This window comes from Athene noctua, chromosome 1 (assembly GCF_965140245.1).
Source record: "Athene noctua chromosome 1, bAthNoc1.hap1.1, whole genome shotgun sequence".
Lineage (NCBI taxonomy): Eukaryota > Metazoa > Chordata > Aves > Strigiformes > Strigidae > Athene > Athene noctua.
The window spans coordinates 75,919,780-75,941,911 of record NC_134037.1 but is presented as its reverse complement, the minus strand read 5'-3'; the positions used below and the strand labels follow the sequence as shown (position 1 = coordinate 75,941,911).

At 35.9% G+C, this 22,132-nt stretch overlaps 1 protein-coding gene across 6 annotated transcripts in view; it reads left to right on the top strand.

Annotated features, from left to right (window-relative positions):
• The window catches only part of UTRN (utrophin), a 384,959-nt gene that overhangs the window by 344,426 nt on the left and 18,401 nt on the right, over positions 1-22,132 (top strand). For all 6 annotated transcript variants that reach the window (XM_074896615.1, XM_074896617.1, XM_074896614.1 and 3 more), the window contains 6 exons: positions 629-795; positions 3,272-3,383; positions 12,815-12,951; positions 14,573-14,611; positions 14,854-14,919; positions 18,105-18,170. In XM_074896615.1, the coding sequence (XP_074752716.1) occupies positions 629-795; positions 3,272-3,383; positions 12,815-12,951; positions 14,573-14,611; positions 14,854-14,919; positions 18,105-18,170 (587 nt within the window). The remainder of the gene's footprint in view (positions 1-628; positions 796-3,271; positions 3,384-12,814; positions 12,952-14,572; positions 14,612-14,853; positions 14,920-18,104; positions 18,171-22,132) is intronic.

Sequence of the window (22,132 nt, the reverse complement as noted above, 5' to 3'; positions counted from 1 at the left end):
ACAGCTTAAAGAGAATGTGGAAGCATGTTTGTTTGCTTCTTAAAACAAACTTTAGCTCTGCTGTAGTCTTCCAGTGATTGCCTAGAAGTGGCAGATTTCTTTCTCATTATTTATTTATTTACCTGTTTATTTACTTTGCTTAATGTGCTATCTTGAAAGAATACCACGGGCTTAGAATAAAATAAATAAATTGCGTGAGTCTCATGGCAGTTAGTAGACACATGTAAGCACAATGGACTTTTAGCAGTGTGACATCGTTCTTAACTCAAAAGACAACCATGGTTTTATGTGCTTCCCTTTCATACTCACTTACTTCTTTCTCTTTTCAGTTCAAAGATGGCTTTACCATAGACTCCATTACTCCTTTACAAAGTATTCCATTTTTGTTACCATCTGCCTACTCCATCACAGATGTTTAGTTCTCTATATTCTTACTAACTAGTTTTCTTTCTTTGCATTTTGAATTATTTCTTGTATCCTGTAATTGGTTTTACATTTACCTGCATGGAAAGGACTGACACAGGTTGTTGGGTTTTTTAATTGAATTCTAAGGAAAATCTGCTTGTGTTTGTGTGTGGTGTTTTGGTTTGGTTTTTAATTTGGATGTGGGATTTTTATCTCTCCACAGAACCACAATAAGCCAGAAATAACTGTAAAGGAATTTATAGATTGGATGCGCTTAGAGCCACAGTCTATGGTATGGCTACCAGTTCTACACCGTGTGGCAGCTGCAGAAACAGCAAAGCATCAGGCCAAGTGCAACATCTGTAAAGAGTGTCCAATTGTTGGCTTTAGGTAAGAGGAGGGGAATTGGGTGCAAGGCTTCTCTGAAAATATCCACACTTTTAAGTCTTCCAACAAGTACCATTCTTTCTGTTTGTTTTCCCACCATTTTCCTGCTTTATGATGGGATTTGCTCCCCATGATGAGGCCATAGTGTGGCCTGAGCCAGTTCATTTCTGGCTCCTGCGATGCCCCTGTTAGATACCCACTGGTACTGTGACTGACAGGTGTGCAGGGCAGGCTGTCATCAGGTGTTTTGTCATTGTTAGATCCAATAGATAGCAAATGAGGTATAAATGAACGCCATATCTTCTGTAAGCACAAGACCAAACGGAGCTGATGAATAATAAAAAATGTGGGCTGACTGTCTGCTCTCCTGCATAAGGCTTGGGAAACTAATTTGTGCCAGGCAATATTAAACATTGTTCAACAGCAATCTTTCCTTGCTTAGCCAAACATTGATGATACTGTGATGAGGCTTGCACAGTTCCTTCCTAAAGCATTGAATGTAATCTAACTTTTGCTGTTCAAAGGAAGCTGTGAATCATAAAAGAAAAAATGACACCAGGGAAATTCATCATGTTATCCTCATAAACTGTATGATTTTACTAGCAATTACCATCATGGGGCATGAGATAGTACCCTTAGTGAGTACTGTTATAACTAACATGCATTTGTGAATTGATTGCTCCAGTGTATAAAATTAAGTGGGGGAAAAAATAAAGTAGGGACTAGATCTAAACATAACTGTCTTTTTCTTCTACTGTTATCATTGTCAAGTCTATTATTTAGGAACGATGTAAAGCAGTCTTTCTTGTAAGTGATTCTAAGACTTTTCTTTAGGTATCTAGGCAGATGAGTGGTTTTTGTTCCCTGTGCTTTCTGTTTCCCCTTCTTTTTGTTGTTTTAAAGGATAATAATATGAATCCTGAGGTCAAATTCATCTCACCTAGCTTTAGACATGCTGGCTTTAGTCAGTCTCCTAAGACTGAGCTAGCAACCCTCTTTTATTATAGATACATGAGTACATCCAAAAAGTAATTAATCTGATGAAACTTTGTTGCCTGTCTTAAGAGGAGATAAAATTCCTCTAAATATTCCTATTTTTCTTAATGCTTGAGGGAGCATAGGGTGACAAAGCTTCAGCTTAGATATCTTTTTATATTCCTGAGTTGGGGCTGATGAATCTTGTCTGTACTGAAATATTTTGTATGGAGAAGAAGGGGATAGAGATAGAAGAGAAAGACAAAGGAATGGCTCATTCTGAATAATTTCTACAATGAAGTTAGAGATCTGCAACAACAAAAGCATCTAGCATCTTAGCAGAAGGTAGATGTGGCCATTTAATACACAGGCTCTGAGTAAAGATTATAAACAGTTGCATCAGCATCCTTACAAGTGAACCTTTACATTTGTAGACAGACATTCTCTTGCAAAACAAAACATCAAACTCAGCAGGGGAAAAATGTGGATTGATACTGAAAACTGCTCTCAGTAAACAATTTAATTTAAACTTTAACTATTCAATAGCTATTCAATTTGGTTCAGTTAGCTCATTTTAGTTTCATACAAATGATATCTTATCCCGCCAGAACAACCATACTATAAACAACAGTAGGCGGAATCTGGAATTGAATTGTTTTAGTCAGCTTTAGTTAAAAAAAAAATATCATGCTCCTGGTGGCTACATTTAATACAAGGGATACTGTATAAGTTTGTTACCTTGTTTATAGATATACATGCTCTTAAAAAAACCAAAAGTAAATAAATTGATGTAATTTTAAAACTTAATCTTATTTTTATAGTTCATGAATTCTCAAGAGTTTTATTTTCTGAAACATCTTTAAAACTTCTGAACATCAAAATTGGGTACAAATGTTTAAGCTAACTGGTAAATTTAAAAACACAGAAAAGTAAACCAGCGTTTATCATTCTAAAGTTCGAACTGACTTAAAACTATATCGTTTAGTTTTTCTTTACCTCTCTTTAGTATTCAGATGGTATCTCAGAAAAAAAAAAAAATTATAAACACTTCACACTCTATCTGTGAAGATTTTCTGTAAGATTTTCTGCTTCAAAGCAACTTGGGCAATAGATGATTGATGTTGGCTCTCTATATGACTACAGGAGACAGGAATTTCTTTTAAATACTCAGTGAGATGACGTGTGTAGTGTAGAAAGTTTGTGCGAAGTAGACTAAGAGGGCTGTGGGTCTCCTGTGCCCTGTGCAGCCACTGCAGTGGCACTGGTGCCCCAGGACTGCAGCTGTGGTGAGTGTTGGCCGTGCCATGTCCTGGCTGCTCATACCCACACACTCAAGGTGATTTCTAAACCAGTCCCAACAAACTCGCTATGTCCTTGTGTGGCTGCTGCTAAAAAGCAGATGACACCATTTCAGAGAATTAATTTGCCTCATGAGGCTTAATAACAAGTAAATATTAGAACTAAACTCAGAAAGCTCTAATTGCTTTGTTTAATGTCCCCATAGGTACCGGAGCTTAAAACATTTCAACTATGACGTCTGTCAGAGCTGTTTCTTTTCTGGCCGTACAGCAAAGGGGCATAAATTGCATTACCCAATGGTGGAGTATTGTATACCTGTGAGTACCAATTTACTGACTATTGCTGAAGGATTTTTTTTGCATTATTTGTGGTTCTATTTTTTTCCATAGTTGTTTGTCACCTAAATATTCTGCCAGAATTTTTTTTTCTTCATATGTTTAATAGGGCCTGTCTTCCTGACTTTCTCTTTGGGAGTTATCAGGGACAATGCTAGTGCTACTGATTTTATGTGGGCAGTGTTTCAGTTCTGTAGTAATGGATTGAAGTAACCACCTCTGAGAGAACTTGAACTTCACTTCTGTTTTGTAAACACGTTTTTGTAAAGTTTTTTGTAAAAAAATCTGTATTATTAAATATAATTGCAGAACTTGTATACTTGCACATGCACACACACACACACATCATAAGGGTGAGAACATGTCAGAGGAAAGGGACTCACTTTACTATTGCTATACAGTAGTGAAGAATATTTAATATTCTAGTAATGCACTTTAATATTTTTAAAGGTGCGTGATCTTTGCTTTCAGGTCTAACATTTTGCTTGCTTTATGAAAACGTAGTTGGAAATATGTCATGTTTCATTCTGATGAGTAATTACTGATTACTGGGTTATTTAAAAATTGGTGTGTAGCTGGAGAAAAATATAAACAGAATTGACAGTTTCTAACCAAAACTGGTGTGAGAGGTTTGCCTGCAATAGCTAGTAAAAATTAATTTTACAACACAATATTTTCCTAATGAAATTTCAAACATGATTTTTCTAAGGAAGTTTTTTGGAGACTTTCTTAAGTGGAGGAGTATATGAACTTCCTTCATACAAATACCACTTTCACTTTTTAAAAATCTGATAGTTGTTTACTTTCTTAAGAATTTTAACTCAGTCACAAATAAATTAATAGGATAATTAGTATGTAATTTAAATGACAGTGGTGAAAGGTCTGTATGCTCAGAAAAACAAATTCAGACCAAAATGTAAGTAGAACTGATGAAATAGAGCTGATTTACAGTAGTGTTACAAGGTTCTGTGAGTTCTTTTAGTAACAAAAAATTATTTACTTTCTTTTGCTGTAACATTTGGGCTTATTACCTGTGTTGTCCCTTTCTTTTTTATCCAATGTGTCTCCTGTAACAGAAATAAAATTCTGTTAAGTAGTGTTTTCACTTAATTGTGATCATAAGAAACCATGAGTTATGTTAATTTATTTTCATTAATTCTATAACCTAATGTTAGGATTTGATTGATAAATTGGCATGCCAGGCTACATTCTGAAGACATTTTTCTGAAGTAGATTTGTTGGTTTTCAGCCAGTTCTAATGCTTGTTACATTCTGTCACTGGTTTTCTGCCTTCTCTTTTCAGAGGTAATTTTCTGGTTTTGTTTCATGCTGGTTTTGTGACATAACATAGTCCCAGCTTTTCCCATACTCACAGGACTGTTCTAACACTCAGGATCTGAAGGTCTATGGTGTTTTCTTTCGTTTATTATACATCATTAAAAATATGGTGATACTGCTTGTTTACTTGCCTCCTTAGGCAACGTAATCCAAACAATCTGAACATGTTTCAGATGAATTTTTCTTAGATTCACTATGTTTGTTTCCTTACAAAGTTTTCTCAAACCTCATCTTAAGTTTATAACGTGGTCATGGAACAGTAATTTTCTTTGTTAATGCATATAATATAGAGAAAATTTAGAGAAGAAAGGGTAAGGTGTGACAAAATAGCTCATGCTGCCAGTCCACAGAATAAGGTACCCTTCCTGTTACATTAATCAAATGCAGATTACATGTGGTACAGGGTATGATGCTGTCCCTAAAACAGAATGGTACATTACTGATGACTTGCAGGTTTTGTCTAAAGCAGCAGATTTGATATCTGAGAGAAATTTTCAGTTCTTGTCAAACATGTTCACATTATATAACTGTGAGCCATTTCATATACAAGTAAAGCCCGTCATAAAAAGATATTCTGGCAATGGCTGGTATCCTCACTGTCCCTTGGACTAGCTTGTATTATAATGAAGATTTCTGTTACTGCTGTAAAAAGAATAAAGTTTTAAAGCTATATGAAGTGCAAAATAAGGTAACCTAAGGCAAAAGCCCCTTCTTTCCATGAAATATGGGAAGAATGAGGTGAATCCACTATGGGATAATAAAGCGATTGAGATGACATTCTTGATTAAAGTGAATGAAGGAAGACAAGTGTATAGGAGGTAAAGGAAGGAAATTTGGGAAGTTTGAAGTAGAGCAGCATAAAAGAGATGGCATATAATTTAGGTGATGCATAAAATTAGTGGTCCAACATTGACTCCCATTAGTCTGGAGGCTGAACATGGGAGTTGGAATTTTTCTTGGATCCTGCTGTAAATACATTCTGCTAGCTCCATTTTTGTGAAAAGAAATGACCCATTATATGAACAGTTTTCTTATATGCCTGCTTAACTTCCATAATTAGTACCTACATGCAATCCATTTTAATTAATCTCATCTAAATTAGGTCAGGAATAAAGAACTGATTTCACAAAAAGAATCCAATGTTATTTATTATTACTGCTTGTAATAATACACTATGGTTGGCGTACTAATTTGTTGCTAAACCTCTCTACATATTGAACTCATTTATTGCAGTGTAATAGTCAAGAATTGCAAAATTCTTTGCAGTAAGTTAGTTTATATGTTTAAGTGGATTAATGCCTGAAAGATAGCGTAGAGCAGGGTCTGCCAAATAAAAAAATAAATAAAAAGAAGGTATGAAAGGCCAAAGAATTGTTCCTTAGAATCCATTATATTACAGTACAGACAGCCTGAATAGTCAGAGCGTGTCTACTCTACCTTGAACCAAATTCAAAGGCTGTCGATATTAAAATGTTACTCTTATGGCTGGTGTTGTAAAGCAGAGTACAAACACATGTACTTATCAAACTGCATTAATAATATCTAGCTTCTCTTTCTTACTGTTAATGTATATTAATACATTAATATCAAGAATACTAGCAATAATTAGGAAAAAATGCTTTTTCGCTTAATAAAGCTGGCATTTAGAATTGGAGTTTAGTCACAGATGAAGGGAAGATCTTTTAATTGTCTTCAGGTAAGCAGTTCAGTCTAGGGTATGAAGGGATTTCTCAGAAGCTCTGTTACTTCTACTTAAATATAAAATAATTTTGAAAATGTGTTGTGTTTGGCTGCTGGCCAGGTTTAAACCACCACACAACTGCTCACTCACCCTCCCCCACCCAGAGGATGGGTGAGAGAATTAGAGATTAGTAGGTTGAGATAAAAACAGTTTAATAATTGAAATAAAATAAAACAATAATAATAATACTAGAAAGTACAAACGGATAATATACAATGTGATTAGTCACCACCTGCAACCAATACCCAACTCGTTCCCAGCTAGCGATCCTGGAGAAGCCAAGATCCTGAAATGACAATCCTGGAAGTGAGAGAGAAATGCCCCCCTTCCTGGCTGACCCTCATCTGTATACTGAGCATGATGTTACGTGATATGGAATATTTCAGTGGCCAGTTTGGGTTTGTTGCTCAGGCTGTGCTCCCTCCCAGATTGTTGTGCACCTGCACACTGACAGGACATGGAAAACATCAGTGTATTATCAACATTCTTCTTATGCCAAATCCCATACTGAATCTGAAGCACAGCACTATTCTAGTTACTAAGAAGAAAAATTAACTCTATCTCAGCCAAAATCAGGTCAGAATGGCTTAAGGAATCTGGTTTTAAAATTAAATTTGAAAGGGGACAATTTTCCATTTTGGTGAGTTTCATGATATTTGCATCAGACGAGAATTACTTCAGAATTTCAAAATAGGGCTATTTACACCAGATAGTTATGTGCAGTTTTTGCATCCTAATCAGTAATGCTATTTAGTGTTCATCCTAGCTTGCAAGCTAATCTTTGATGCTGGGAATGCAAAAATTCATAATAATGACTTTGGTTATATCCTTTTTATTTCATTCAAGAATTAGAGATGGGTGGGGTAAGGAACTGAAAACATTACTGTCTCTAAATAGTAGAAAAGCAAAGTTGTTGTAGTTATTTTTTCACCTTTAAATAATCTTTCTCTGAAAAGACGGATAAAGAGGATTTTTAATGTAGAATTTTACACAGACATGCGTAAAAAATTTGTAAGATTTTCCTAGCATCTAATTCAAGAATACTCTTACATAACTACCTACATGATTTATTTTTAGCTTTTTTGGAATGGAGATTTTCTCAGTAGTGTTACTTGCGTTATATTAATATGGCTTTCTGTACCAAGGGTCCTTTGAATTTCAGACATATATATTTACTGCATCAGTTTTCTTTCTCCAAACTGTTTCCACTTCGCAACTCCTATATTCCACAGTAGAGTCTTAAAAGCAGCTTTTCTGAGGTAATGTACAAATATCAAATCAGCAGTTCTGAAAATTTTCTCATTGCAAGTAGTCTTACTTCCTGACCTCAGTGAAATTATAAGCAGTTTTTGTAGTTCTGTGCCACTATGCTCACCTGGCACAGCTCCTCATTTTGTGAACTGTTTTTTGTAACCTTTCTATCCAAAATGATGGCAGCAAAGGTTAGCCCCTTCATCTTCTAGAATTTTATTTCCCTGAAAGAGCTCAGAACATGATAGACAAGACATTAAGAAATTATTGGTTGAATGGTAGTTCACCCTAGACTGAAATGTTTTTCCAGGCACAATAAAGCTTATCTGCAGTAGTGCCTGTTAAGACTTCTCCTCAAGGTAAGTCATCTGCAAATTTAATTGCTAGTGACACCCAGAGAAAACAGGTACATTCCTGAACATAGCCTCAGTGTTTCATAAGCAACAAACTGACATAAGTGAGTCTGTGGTTTCATCCTGACATGCCTATCAATGCACCAAACATGATGCTTCACTGTTACCAAAATGGTATTGTTCTGTGGGGAAGACGAAAGCAAGCAATGAGAATGGTTGAATCTGGCTATTTCGCATGCAGAACATTGCTACCAGCTGTGGAGTTCAGAGATTACTCTTTGCCTTGAGAAGAATAGCTATCTGGTCAGTGTAGTCTTTGATATCTAGAAGCTGGGCAATGTGCTTTCCTCTAGGTCTCACTCTTACAGTTGCTCAGATAGCTGGTTTATGTGATCTGCTACCTTTCTGAAATTTAATTTGTTAAATTCTGATAAATTCTGAGGTAAATTAGTTGTGCTTGAAATTACAGCTTGTTTCCATTGGAGTAGACTAAAACACAAAATTTATAATCAATCTCTCCTTTTGGTGAGAAATTGTTATGAAATGCCCCTATTTGAAAGTGGCACAGAAGGGTAATCTTCACAATGTTACACAGTGCAAACATCACAGATGTGACAGTGACAACCATAAATACAGTTATCATACCTTTAATAACCTCATTTTTGTGGTAACCTTTCTCATGCCTCTATCAAGGGATGTGAGATATTTTTTAAAAGTGAGGGTGCTTTGTTGAATGGGAATGGATGTATGCACTTAAACATGTGTTTAAGTTATTGATCAATTGCATTGTCAATTTTTTAAAAAACAGAGGAATGAAGTATCTGTATCTTTACTCCATATCCTACACTGAGGAGTTTCCCAGTCTTCCAGTGGTACCTAGCTGACAACTGCTTTGAGATGCAGCTATCATCATACCTGCACATATTACAGCTGTTACCATAAGCAGGTCTAAGAATTTTGTTTTCCATCAAGCAGTCAGACTCATGGTACAGATTCTACCAAATGTTACTGACAAATAAAATGTCAATAAGTAAAAATACGGAGATGAAAAAAATTTTTTTTTTTTTAAACTGCAAATCTTAAAATTCACTAAAGCATTTAAAGAGTATCAAATTCAGGTATCTGTACTAGGGTTTCTATTAAAGAATAAAGTCATTTTCAATTAAGGATGTTCTTTTACACTGTAAATTTTGCATCACTGAGCATGTCTTACTATACAAAATATATTTTCTTGGAACTTGCTGAATTACTCTGTGTATTGAATGGCTGTGTACATTTTTCTCCAGCTTTCTCATAACACATGAATTTCTGTCTGGTGTTAATGACAGCATTCATTAGTGAGGTTCGCATCTCTTCTGGGAATCAGGTTCTATGTGTATATTAGAACAGCTCTTTGGTTTTGTGTTAGATACAGTGTAAGAAATGTAATTAAGAGAATGATTACTTAAGTGCAGACTAGTCCTGTTACATAGGTAGGTGCAGTGAAAGGAATAGGAAATTGTTTGGGCTTTCATTATCACTTTAAAAAAAAAAATTATGATAAATATAAATGTATGTATGTATTATAAGTATTATATACTATTTATTCACATATTAGATGTTCTATATATTTATGTTTATTAGCATTTTTATATAGTATATTATTTAATTTAGATCTCTCCAACTGGTTTGTTACATTCTTGGTAGTACTTTTTCCCAGTGAAGACTTTTTCTATTTCTAATATATTAAAAATATATAGAATCATAGAATGGTTTGGGTTGGAAGGGAACTTAAAGATCACCTAGTTCCAACCCCCTGCCATGGGCAGGGACACCTTCCACTAGACCAAGTTGCTCAAAGTCCCCTCCAACCTGACCTCAAACACTTCCAGGGAGGGGGCAGCCACCACTTCTCTGGTTGTGTTCTCTGGTATACCAACTGGGTTTTTTTAACGTACATATGAAAACCATGTCTTAGCATATTCTAGTTTTTTCCACTGCTTTCCATGTAAATCCCAGTTTCTTAAATTTGTGTTGGTCTACATGGAATTTTATCTGGTTTTAGTTTGTGGTTTATGACTCTGTTTATGCCTGGCTGGTATATTAAACAGTGCTAATGCCAGTTTGTCAGTTGTTACAGATTTTCTCCTTGAAACCTTCTGCTACAGATTTTTTTTTTTAGTTATTTATATGTGCCAGCCATGGATCTTAGTTATTCCTTCCTGAACTTTGTCTTCTGAGAACTGAGATTTTTAATTGAGCTTGAAAGCATGGTCTTTTGGCTGGAATTTTCAGTAAAGGAAAGGATATTTGTCTTTGCTTTTGAAACAGTTCTCTAACTACCAAGGTATTTGTGCTATTAACTTGTATGGGAATAGCCAAGATACCATGATGTCAGAAAGTGTATAAGCTAAGTTGGTTTTAATTTAGTAGATGGATTCTGCACAATGGTGCCTTGCTATTGTTTCTCAGAAGTGAAATATTATAGTACATGTCTCTTGGCGTGATTTTGGATCAGATTGTGTGGTGTGGTTATATGCAAAAAACATAGAATACTTGTAAGAGTTGCATCTTAGTTGCATGTAAATTAGAATAGTTCTTCCAAGTGTGCTCAAATTTCACTGGTTAGTATTTATTGTCCTCAGTCAGTACACAGTCATATTGTTTTTTCCAAGGAACTACTGGGTCAGGCTGCTGTACCAAATAAAGAATGCACCAGAGGAAAAGTTTGGCAGCTCAGCCGACATTTATTTCTGCAATGTGTAGGTACTAAAACTTTCATTCCTTGGCCTTGGGACAGAGTTCCAACTGCTGGAGTTACTGTTGTGCAAGAACAAGCAGCCCTTTGCGCTGCCTCACATTCCTTGTTTGGATGATGCAGTGATTGGAGCAGATGCTTTCGGAGAATGATTTTGTAAGCCCTCCCTGAATTTACCTGTATTAAAATTTGGGGGTTTAAACACCTCTTAATCCCAAATTTGCTCAGTTTGTTGTTACTTGTTAAATCCACATGTGAGAAACTCTTACCAACATCAGTTTGATTATCTACAATTTTTATTGCTCATCTGACCTGCATTACAGAGTAACTGTGTATATTGTACACACATTAAATTACATAGGTGAATAGGGAAGTATTTTTATGTTTTGACAGTAGAGAATAAAATCAGAGAATAGGTTGCCTGACCTGCTTCTAGGCTTCTTTGTAGTATGTAATGGAAAAAAATTACCAAACTGTTTTTCATTCTGTTTTCATTATGGATATCCATTCGCTTTGGCATCCTTTTATGTTAACAGGCTTCTCACAAAGCAGAGGGTACAGAAATACAATCTGTAGTTTGTTACAGGGTTTGGACTGGAAATCTGTAGAAGCTGTTGCAAATCTTCAGCTAACACAGGAGGTGGGTGAATGGCCACTTCTTTACTGCAGTTGCAAGAGGAGGTGCTTAATAGTAACTGCTACTTGTGATGGGGACCATTCTGTTTAAGTACTCAGTACAGTCTGTAAGCACATATACTTTAAAGGCATACTGTATACTATTTCTTCCTGCAGATCTCTTTATTGCCATTTTCACCTCGTATTTTATACCTGCATGTTTTGCTTGTATCCCTGCTTTTGTAGCAGAAGTTAACTGAATAGTATTACCAAAGCAGTGCTGCCATTATGGCTGTGACTATTTCCAGTTAAATTGATTTTTAAAAGCAGTTCGATCAATTTTAATTCTGTTCTAAAGAACACAATTCATTTCATGTTGGGGGGAAGAATGGGGCTAAACACATGTCAGTTTTAGAAGAGGCTACATCAGTGGGAGCCAGTAAAAAAGCTGCAGCGGGGGGTGAGAGTTGCCAGTTGTAACTTGTAAATTTAGACTTGAATAATCTTGTGGCTAATTTTTGCACAAGACTTATGCTGCAGTAGTAAGGAGGTGACCGAATCTGTCTGTGAGTTTGTTACTTTAGCTACTAATTGTTCTGATCAGGCCTGCTTCTGACACTGCCTTTGAATAGTGCCTGTGCAGTGACTTTCACGTCATCTGTAGGGGTTTTGATGCTGGAATGATACAGATAGTGGCAGAATCCTGTAGGAATAGACCTAATAACTTGAGAAAATGCTTGATCATTGCAGCAGCAGAGAATGATTTAGCATGTACTTTATCTTGGGATAAAGTTTTCTGGTTTAGGTATAGAATGGGAGGCAGTGAGTATTTTGTGGCACTTTGTGAATATAGAGGGCTGTGTTCACCTTTTTTTAAAAAAAACAAAGCCATTACTGTTAGTTGTATTTTTTCAGCAGAGCCATTACAAGTTTTCCTGTCTGTTGGGTGAGTAACAAGCTTCATGTGTATGAGTATACTGTCAATATTGCTTTCAATCATTGAGTATCCCTTTGTATCTGGCAAACCGATTTGCTTTTTTTTATTTTTTCTGAATTTTTTTGTGTGTGTTTTCTAAGACTAGTTATAAATGTTTAACTTAAGACTTAAGCCTGTTTCAGTTTTTCTCTAATTTATAAAATAATTGGTAAATCCAATGCATTTATTGGTGGGAATTTGAAGCCTTGGTGATTTTTCCAGTAGAAGAGAATTTGTTAGATGCGTTGCTGTTATTATTGTGCCATATTTCAGATCACTAAAAAGGCAACTTTAACAGTAACTTTTTGAAGTTCTTCCTTGTAACCTTTTCAGGACAGTAGCAGCACGATTATTTCAATGCTACTTAGCAGTGTTCAATTTCATTTCTTTTAACTTTTTAAGACAACATCTGGGGAAGATGTACGGGACTTCACAAAGGTGCTGAAGAATAAGTTCCGGTCAAAGAAGTATTTTGCAAAGCATCCCCGACTTGGCTACCTACCTGTGCAAACAGTATTGGAGGGTGACAACCTGGAGACGTAAGCCTGATTATAGAGTAATTGCTCCTGGGATCACTGGCCTATTCCATTAAAAACAAAAAAGTGAAACCCAAGAAATAATCAACAGCACTTGTAGACCCTTGTGCTCTATTGTTTTCTATTAATTGTTTCACAATATTTACAGATCTTGCCTATTTTTGAAAAAGTAACATTTTATACTCATCTTTATAAGCTTTTTATTATAAATCCGTGGACTTTATCAGGTAATGTTGGAGGGGGCTGAATGGCTGCTTTATGGAGAACACTTTTATAGTTTTGGTAAGACTGGGCTTTTAGAACTGCACTGCTTATTTTGTTATGTGAGAGTTCCTGGAGTTAGAAATGTCTAAGCTAATTAGGTTTCTACATGCTTCAGAAATATAGGTGGCCTAATAAAAGAGAGCACTCAGTGTCTCCACAGTATTACATATGGTGCTGGCAGAAATACTCCACTTTATTTACTTACTTGGTAGTTGACAGCAAAGGGCACTCTTAAAAGAGCAAAATTAAGATGTGTTGATGGGGTGCTAGAGGTATTTTCATGGACTGACTCTTCTTGACATCCTGGAGTCTGCAGTACTACTGTATTGTCTGAACACAGCACCGCTTAGCTGGCAATGGTGAATGTGAAGCTTCCAACATAAATGCTCTGCTTGCATGCAGTAGCCCAGTGCCTTTGTCCACGCTCTGTTTTCATGACCAGATGACTGTGCATTTTATTCACAATAAGCAAATAAAACCTGCTTATTAACAGTTTAAGAAACAGGAGGAACTAATCTGAAAATTGGCGTTATTGATGGCCTGGCTTCTAAGGAAGCAGCACACATTCAAATGTTGCTCACCGGGGCAGTTGTGGGGCTTCCCGACACAGGAAATCAAAGCTGCTTTGATGTGATGAAAGTTTGCCAGTGGTGTCAGAAATTGGAATGTCAAAACTGTAATCACAGGTCGGGATAAAACTCTTGGACCAGTCATGTGGGAAATACACAGATAAATTGCCAGCATCATGCTGAGGAAACCATTGGTATTGGCTCTCTCCCCTGCAGGTGGCAAAACTCAGTAATATGTTCCTTTAAATAAATAAAGAAAAGAAAAAATGCTAAATAGTTACTCAAGTGTCAGAATGTAATACAATAGGTTTTTACCCCTGATTATTTTTATGCAGAAGGAAAATAAGCATTGATAACCTTGATGGTGGGGGGTTTTTTGTTGTCAGTGGGGGTTTTTCACCCCAATTTTTCTATTGTAAACATATTTTCTAGTTAGTTTAAAATGAAAGCTTCAGTACTTGAGCAGAGTTTATATGAGCTGAGTATGGCTTACAAACTGTGATTCAATCAATAACACTGATTCAGTATTTTTTAAAAAATTGATTTTTATTTAACAAAACAAAGTATGTAAGTCAGTTTCATATCTCTCCATGATACATGGCAGTATCTGTTACTGTCTCTTTTCTACATCAGTTGTTGCTGATTCAAATAATCTGGGTGAGTTGCTGGTTAAAATATTTTGTGTTTCTCCAGATTTCTCTTGCTTAAATGGTGCTAAAGTTTTGGTTTCATTGCTTCTTTCTTTCTTTCTTTCTTTCTCTCTTTTTTTTTTTTTTTTGTCTTCCTTACAGTCCTATCACTCTCATCAGTATGTGGCCAGAACAATATGAGTGAGTATGCAGAACCCCTCTGCCTGGAAAGCTTAATATACTGGTGGTTTTCTTTTTTAGCTCAGTTGCGACTAATCTGATGTGCATGAGCTATAGGGCATGGCTGACCCAAAGCAATAACCCCGTCAGCTATATTGTGAATTTATTTATTCAGCATCAGTCTAACTTTTTTAAAAAATAATGTTGTCTATATCATGAATTGCTTTAGATACCACTAATTTATTTTTTTTTTTTTAAACTAGTCCTTCCCAGTCTCCACAGCTGTTTCATGATGATACACACTCCAGGATAGAGCAGTATGCTACTAGGTAAGAGATGCACAGTTTCTCACCAGTACACTGCATTTTGTGATTGATTCCTGCAGATTTTAATACACTCTACTGGCTGGACATTATTTATTAAAAAGATATAATTCTCTGTACTCTGAAGTAAGTAAAATGTTTTTAAATCTTTAGCTTCTGAATACAGTCATATTAAATGCAAAATAGATGTGTTAAATCTATCATCTGTCATTGGAGTGGAAAATGTTGTAGAATTACTGTGTTATTTCTAAAATGTGCTGTTTTCTTCTTGTTTCTTCATTATTAACCTTTAAAATAAAGTTAACTTGATGAATATATAATTTTTCCCGGTAGGATTTTAGATCCAGGGTTTAATTTTTTTTCTGTGATAGGCTGACACTATCCATTACCATTGACTTTTAGCAGAGCATATAATAATTACAGATGTTTTATGTTCTGGCTTTTATGGGTTCACCCTAGTCCTTTCATGATAAAATGTCTTTTATGCCAAATCCATTTCAATGCTTCTGTGTTTTGTTGAACTATCTTCGTACTTTCAGAGCCTGGTGACAGTTAAGCGCTAACCAGAGGTACCCTCTCAAAAATAAGTAACACCACCCAACCTTTAGGCAACAGAGAAATTGATCCATATTGCCATGAGAACTGACTTGGTTTTGCTTTGTATGTTTTTATTGTTGTATCTGATCTCCACAACTGTTAAACAATGTTAACTTTTTAAGCTTTTTGAATAATAACTCAGAGATTATGTTTAAATTAACTGAATTCTTATTTATGGGCATGATAAGAAAGCTTCAAAACAGTTTGTTAAATACCTAGGATACACAACACATGATCTTTGCAGCAAGGGAAAAATAGGTCAGAAACTAATGCTGAAGAGCTACCTGTTGTCAGCCTCAACATTTTTTTTTCCCCAACAATAAGTATTTTCATCCTTCATTAGTAGCATAGTATACTGTCAAAGGCAAAGTTGTAGTGCTTTTCAGTTATTTGGAACATGTCATTCATATAAATCACCTAACATTTCTTTGAATCTATAGCTTAGGCCATGCTGTAATCAATTAAAACCCATGGAGCAAATAAATAGAACTTCTTTAGAAAGATGCAAGAATTTTCTGTCTTCCTATGTTCTTTTTTCAGCCTGTGGTGCCACAGTACTGTGGCATTCTGTCCCCAGATGAAGCTCAAACTTTGGACTTGCATTAAAGATCTAGGTGCAAACCATTTTCCCTCTCCTCCCCTTCAGCTCTTACCAGTTCTGCTCTTGATTAGCCTTGCTGAAGGTGGACCATGCATAGCTCAGGGCTCCTTCAGGATGCACAGCTAAATCTGTACCTGCTGTGTGCAGACATTAGTTAGCAAAATCACAAACTTAAATACTAAGTACTACATAAGTAAGTTATCTAAAACTGAAAGATTATTTTTCCTCTAGTAATAAAATCTGAAAAATGGAGACATAATTCTGTATCTTTCATATAATTTTTATTGTGTGCTTTCTAGTTGGATCTGTTATTATGCATATTTCACATATAAACTAGAAAATATATTGTTCTGATCTTTTCAGCTAAGCTTATTTCAAGAAATATTATCAGGGCTTCCCTAATAAGACTGTGCCCATCAGAAACAGTGTATCAGGGCTTAAAACCTTTACTGCCACTGATTGAAGAAGATTCAACTCTGTTTTTTGTTAACAAAGTCCCCTAAGTCCCCTACCTGCAATCAAGTACTGTCTCCCCATTCTGTCATGCTGTGTCACTTCAGAGTTGCCTTTCTCAGCTTTCAGTTTGTATCCTGCCTTGAAGGCTCTTTGCAACTCTGTAGTCTCTTCCCTGTCTCCCTCTGTTTCCTGATCAAGGCTGTCTCTTGGTTCCACGTGCTATTCCAAGCAAATCCTCACTAAATGATGGATAGAAAGCATGATGATAAATGGCAGAACCTGCACTTGTGAGTTTGGCTATCTGTTACTTCCTAAGAGATTTAAGACAGGCTTTCCTCTCTGAAAAATACTGGGGTTTATACTACGTCCCTATATGACAAAGGGACTGTGAAGATTAATTTTGAAAATTATGTTTCATCAAAGACTTAAAGATACTGAGCTAAGCAGCATTACAAAGGTGATTTGTAAGCATGTTACCATGAACTAGATCTGTTTGAGATGCCCCAGAGCAGAGATGATCTGAATGTCTCTAGTAAGGAGCTTGTCCTTCCCTTCGGGGGAGGTGTTGGAGCACAACATTCCACCCCAGCCATGGTGTGGGATGAAGTGATCAAGACAACTTCATCCTGTGTGTGCTTTTGTTTATCCTCCTTCAACCCTGAGGAATATTAACAAATGTACAGATAGGCAAGCTTGATCCATGCTAAAAGACAACACCAGAGTTCCCGTTTCTTTAGGGCCTTGCACACTGCTTTCAGAAAGAAGTTTGGAGATGTCTATAATAATGCATAACACACTTGCAAAAATATGTGTGAGATTAAGATATCTTTATAGTAAAGGTAACAGCTGTATTTGGTGCAGTCCACTATATGTGCACAGGACTGAGTGTTCCTAGATTTTTATGTATGTCTCTTACATATGTAAGGTATAGCTTTCCTAGAAACTTTAATATGCAGAAAATTTGTGCTGTGATTTTGAAGAGCTGTATGGCTTTATATATACAGTATAATAATCTAGTCCTTTTAGATTAATTCCTTCCAAAATGAGGAACCACAGGCAATGAATCCCTGTAATTACACTGGGTTTTGTGTTGTTTTCCAGAACTTGTCTGCCCACAGTGTAATATTATTTGCCAAGCATAGTTTCAGATGTTTGATGTGCTATACTTAAAAAGTATTCATCCTCTTTTGTTAGTCCAGCTTTATAAAATTCAAAAAGAAAACCATCTGTGAAAACAGCTCTTTAACTAATTTTACCAAGAGAGTTGTGGTGATGCTAATGATAATTACACTAGAGACAGAAAATGTACTTGTTCTTTGTTGTTTGGCAAGTAGATTTAGTTAATCATAGCACAAGTTGCTCATAAAAGTGCTCTGGATTATAGGTTTTTGTCACAAAATCTAGGAGTTTATTCCGATTCATGTATACTACAATTGCCGTATCTAAGCTGCTTCTAAGTAGAACAGATCTTCACGCTGCCTCTGTTTAAATTGTGCAGCATGTTCTCTGAAAGTCGTCATCTTTCCCTGCCTTTCAGGCTTGCGCAGATGGAAAGAACCAATGGCTCCTTCCTCACGGACAGTAGCTCCACCACAGGAAGTGTGTAAGTAACTCATACTCATTAAGCTGCCAGGAACTTTGGTTATAGATGCATGGTATAATCTTCCTTGGTTGTAACACAGGACTTAGTCCCAATGTAAGTAGCTAATAAGTGTGACGCCAAAGATGCCTGCATAAATTTTATTATTCCAAGCACTAATTGTAGAAATTGGTGATGTTGTAAGGAAATTCTACATTTGTTAGCCCTTCTGCTTCAAAAGTGAGGATATTTCATACAACTGGAAAAAAGCCATAGCTCTACAGGTTCTAGTTTGTATTCCTTTTCTGATTTTATCATAGTATAAAAGAAGATAAATCCTCCTGTGTCAAAGTGGACAATGGAGTGGGTCAAAAGCTTGTGCTAACTCCCAGGACAATTTTTTCATTGAAAAAAAATCATCTATATTTTGAAGGTTCTGCAGAGCCAAAACAGTGTTGCTACTTCTTGGTTTTATTGGTTTGCTGGTTGCTTATCCATCTGTTTGTACTTGGGGATATAAACATAGTCCTACATTAATTTTATCAATGCCATTTTCTTTTTTGAATTACGTGTCACTTATTGTAAAAACCTTCATTAAAATGCATTGATGAAACTGGAAAGCATAGAACCCCTTGAATTACTGATGAATTAAATATGATTTTTTTCAATGTAAAACTAAATGAATGTTTTAACCTCACTGTATCATCGGTTCTGCTAATTAAATCAGTGTAGTAGAATTCTGCCTCATTTAAGTTATTAATGAATGTCATCAGCATTTTTATAGAGGAAGCAGAATTTTTTCTTGTTCAGCTTTAGTTAGAAAGTGCTATTGTTCTTAATAATACATTCATTTACTCTTTTTAAAATTCAATGAAATTGTTCTACCTATGAATGTACTAACAGTCTGAGATTTAAAAAGTACTTTGCTTCAGAGAAGCACATGTGACCACCTTTAAATATTTCCTCTTTCCTGCTTGCTTAATTCTGTTTACATAACTAATAAAACTGTTTTCATGTGTTTCTGTCATTGGTACACTCACCAATGAGAGAAATGCAGCCAAAATATTCCCTTTTGATTTCCCTTCCAATAAAAAAAAGAGCAAACATACCGTCATTTGCCAGGAAAGCTGAAAACTTGAAGGCAGCTAAATGTTTATACACTTGAGTTGTTTATTTTGCAAATAATGAGTCTACTCATGTACAAAAACCAACCAACCATCCATCCCAATGGTAAAAAGGGGTGCATATGCTTAATTTTTACTGGCAAATTAGGTGTTGATTTAAATGCAATTTCCCTACTCACCTATAAAAATGACCTTTAATTTAAGAAAAAGAATGAACATGGCAAACTTGTGTACCAACATGTGAGAGGGACCTCTGAATTTGGGTCTCAGTCCTGTTGTCAAAAGGGGACTGCTACACAAACAAAATATGCAGAGATTTCAGAGCCAAGAAGAACAAGAAAGTAACCTTGTATCCAGTGACACATTCTGTTTTATTTGCAGGTAATCATGCTTTCATTAAGGTAAACACTGAAGTACTCAGAAAATTCTGAAGAACTGTGGTTTAAAGTTTGGAGTTAAACTACTGTCATAGAATCATTTAGGTTGGAAAAGACCTTTAAGATCATTGAGTCCAACAGTAAACCTAACACTGCCAAGTCCATCACTGCATCATGTTCCCAAGCACCACATATATACATCTTTCAAATACTTCCAGGGATGGTGACTCAACCACTTCCCTGAGCAGCCTGTTCCAATGCTTGGCAAACCCTTTCAGTGAAGAAATTTTTTCAGGGATCTATAGAGCTATGAAGTTTGGACCCCAGTTTGGATCATAAATCACCTACAGCTGGAACACTGGGAATTTAGGATTGTAGTTTAGCTCTATTCTTACTCCTTAAATGCACTTTGACATAGAAATGCACGTGGCGTAATCATTATATATAGACTGAATTTGAAGAAGTAATCTGAAATTTGGACCTGTATTTTTTCAGCTTGAAGGCCCCTGCTGTAAACCTATCTGAACAAAATCTCATTTTCTTACTGTAGTCTTTCTAACATTCAGGAGATGATTAAAGGTTTGGAAATCAAATTCTCTGCTTCTCATAATTCGAGTTCTGTTCTGTGATCTTATTTTTATCAGTCCTCAAGAGTCTTTCAATTTACTGTGAACCTAGAACAGAGGCATAGTTGCCCTTAATATTGGAAAGTTTACTGCTTTGGTCTTGTCAAGTTCACAAGTTCAACAGTACTTCTAATATCTTCATGCTCCAAGGAGTATGTATAAGAAGTCTTCTACATTTGAATGACAATGAGAACTTCTGTTGTCAGTTAAATATCATGACCTTTTTTTGCAGCAATGTTTTACAATATGCCATTGATTAAGAAACCATTCTTTGAAAAATTTCTTGGGTTTTAACTAGCCTGTTGTCCTGAATGTCATTATGACTTCTGTCTCCCCAGGGTTAGAAGCTTTTCTAACCCTCCCTTCCCCTAAAGGTATGTGAATTCCATTAAGAAAATAATTTTCCTCAACTGGAAAAATATTTGTAGATAACAGCAACAACAACAAAGTCAGTCTCTACTGTAGTATGTCCAGCTTCTTAACACACACTCTAATGTTCTCATGCCTGAGTATTCTGGTATGAATCCGTTGAATAAAAACATTTTTCTTTCATGTCATCTTCTTCATACATTAGGGAGTTCTAAATGTTCAGGCTAGACTGTTGTGATGAGTTTTCTTTGGCTTTAACTCGTGTGAAAACACCTATATCTTTAAAGCAACTAGCCTCTTCACAAGTGAAGATGAGCACAAGGAAAAAAATGAAGTCTTTGCAATAAAGAATGATAAATAGTGTCCCTAACAGAAATCTGTGCCTCACAATTTGACAAATCATGGTGTAGTAGAATGACAAGACAAAAAAAGTTGATAGCAATAGGACAAGAATGTAACTCTCTTATTACTGCAGTGTATGAACTATCCTATCTAGCCCGTACTGAAATTAATTGTACTGAACATAGTATAAATACTTTATGTATAAATGTGAATGTTTAATAGCTGTTTTCTGATTAGTGTCTTTACTACCAGTTATCTTCATGTCTGCAGCACTGTTGATGCCATTTCACACTCAACTGAAGGCAGAGTAGGAACACATCTGAAATTTTACTTGTTAGGGAGCTGTGCACTTTGGTGCAGGAGTAGGAACAGGCAGTGAGTGCCAGTGATACTTTTAGCTGGCACTGCCACTTCAATGTGTCGCAAGTCAAACCAGAGCTGCTCTATGTAGTACCCGGATACTCTGACATAATGTAAGTGGTTAAAAAGCATCTGGTCACAATGAGAAATTAGTTCCATGTGATGACAAAATTAGGAGAACATGTAAGTTAAAGGCATTTTGGAATACCTTCTTAAACCTGGATCTAATATTTCTCATAGCATCAGTAGGTCAAGGTACACTTTATTTGGACTAGAATACATGGCACTTTGCATGAGAGCCACAGGAAAAATGGAAATGATTGATGAAGGACATTCACAAATACCGACATCTTACTATCTGAAATCTAACTTAACAATCAGTTTTCTTAATCAGATAAAGTAATACACTGATGAAAAGTGACTTTTAGGAAATCTGAATTTTTCTTTCCACAGCATGGCCTTGCAAGGGAAATTATATGCAACATTATTTGCCTCTTGCTTCCTCCATGCACAATGCATGTTTTGGAATAAACCACTTGAAATTATATATCCACAAAGAGAATATAATATTTCAAAGGCCATTTTTACTGGGTTACCTTGTCGGGGTGTTCTTTTCCTTTGAGATGTACTTCTTTCAAGTCTGATCTCCTGGCATGTCATTTTTACTGCTTTCTACTATGGTGAAATGCTGAAAAGGAACTGCAGTCTTTGCTGTTGCAGGACCTTGTGTACTTCTAGGTTTTTTCTCAAACCACACAGGGTCTCCAGGAGAATAACCACCAAAAAAA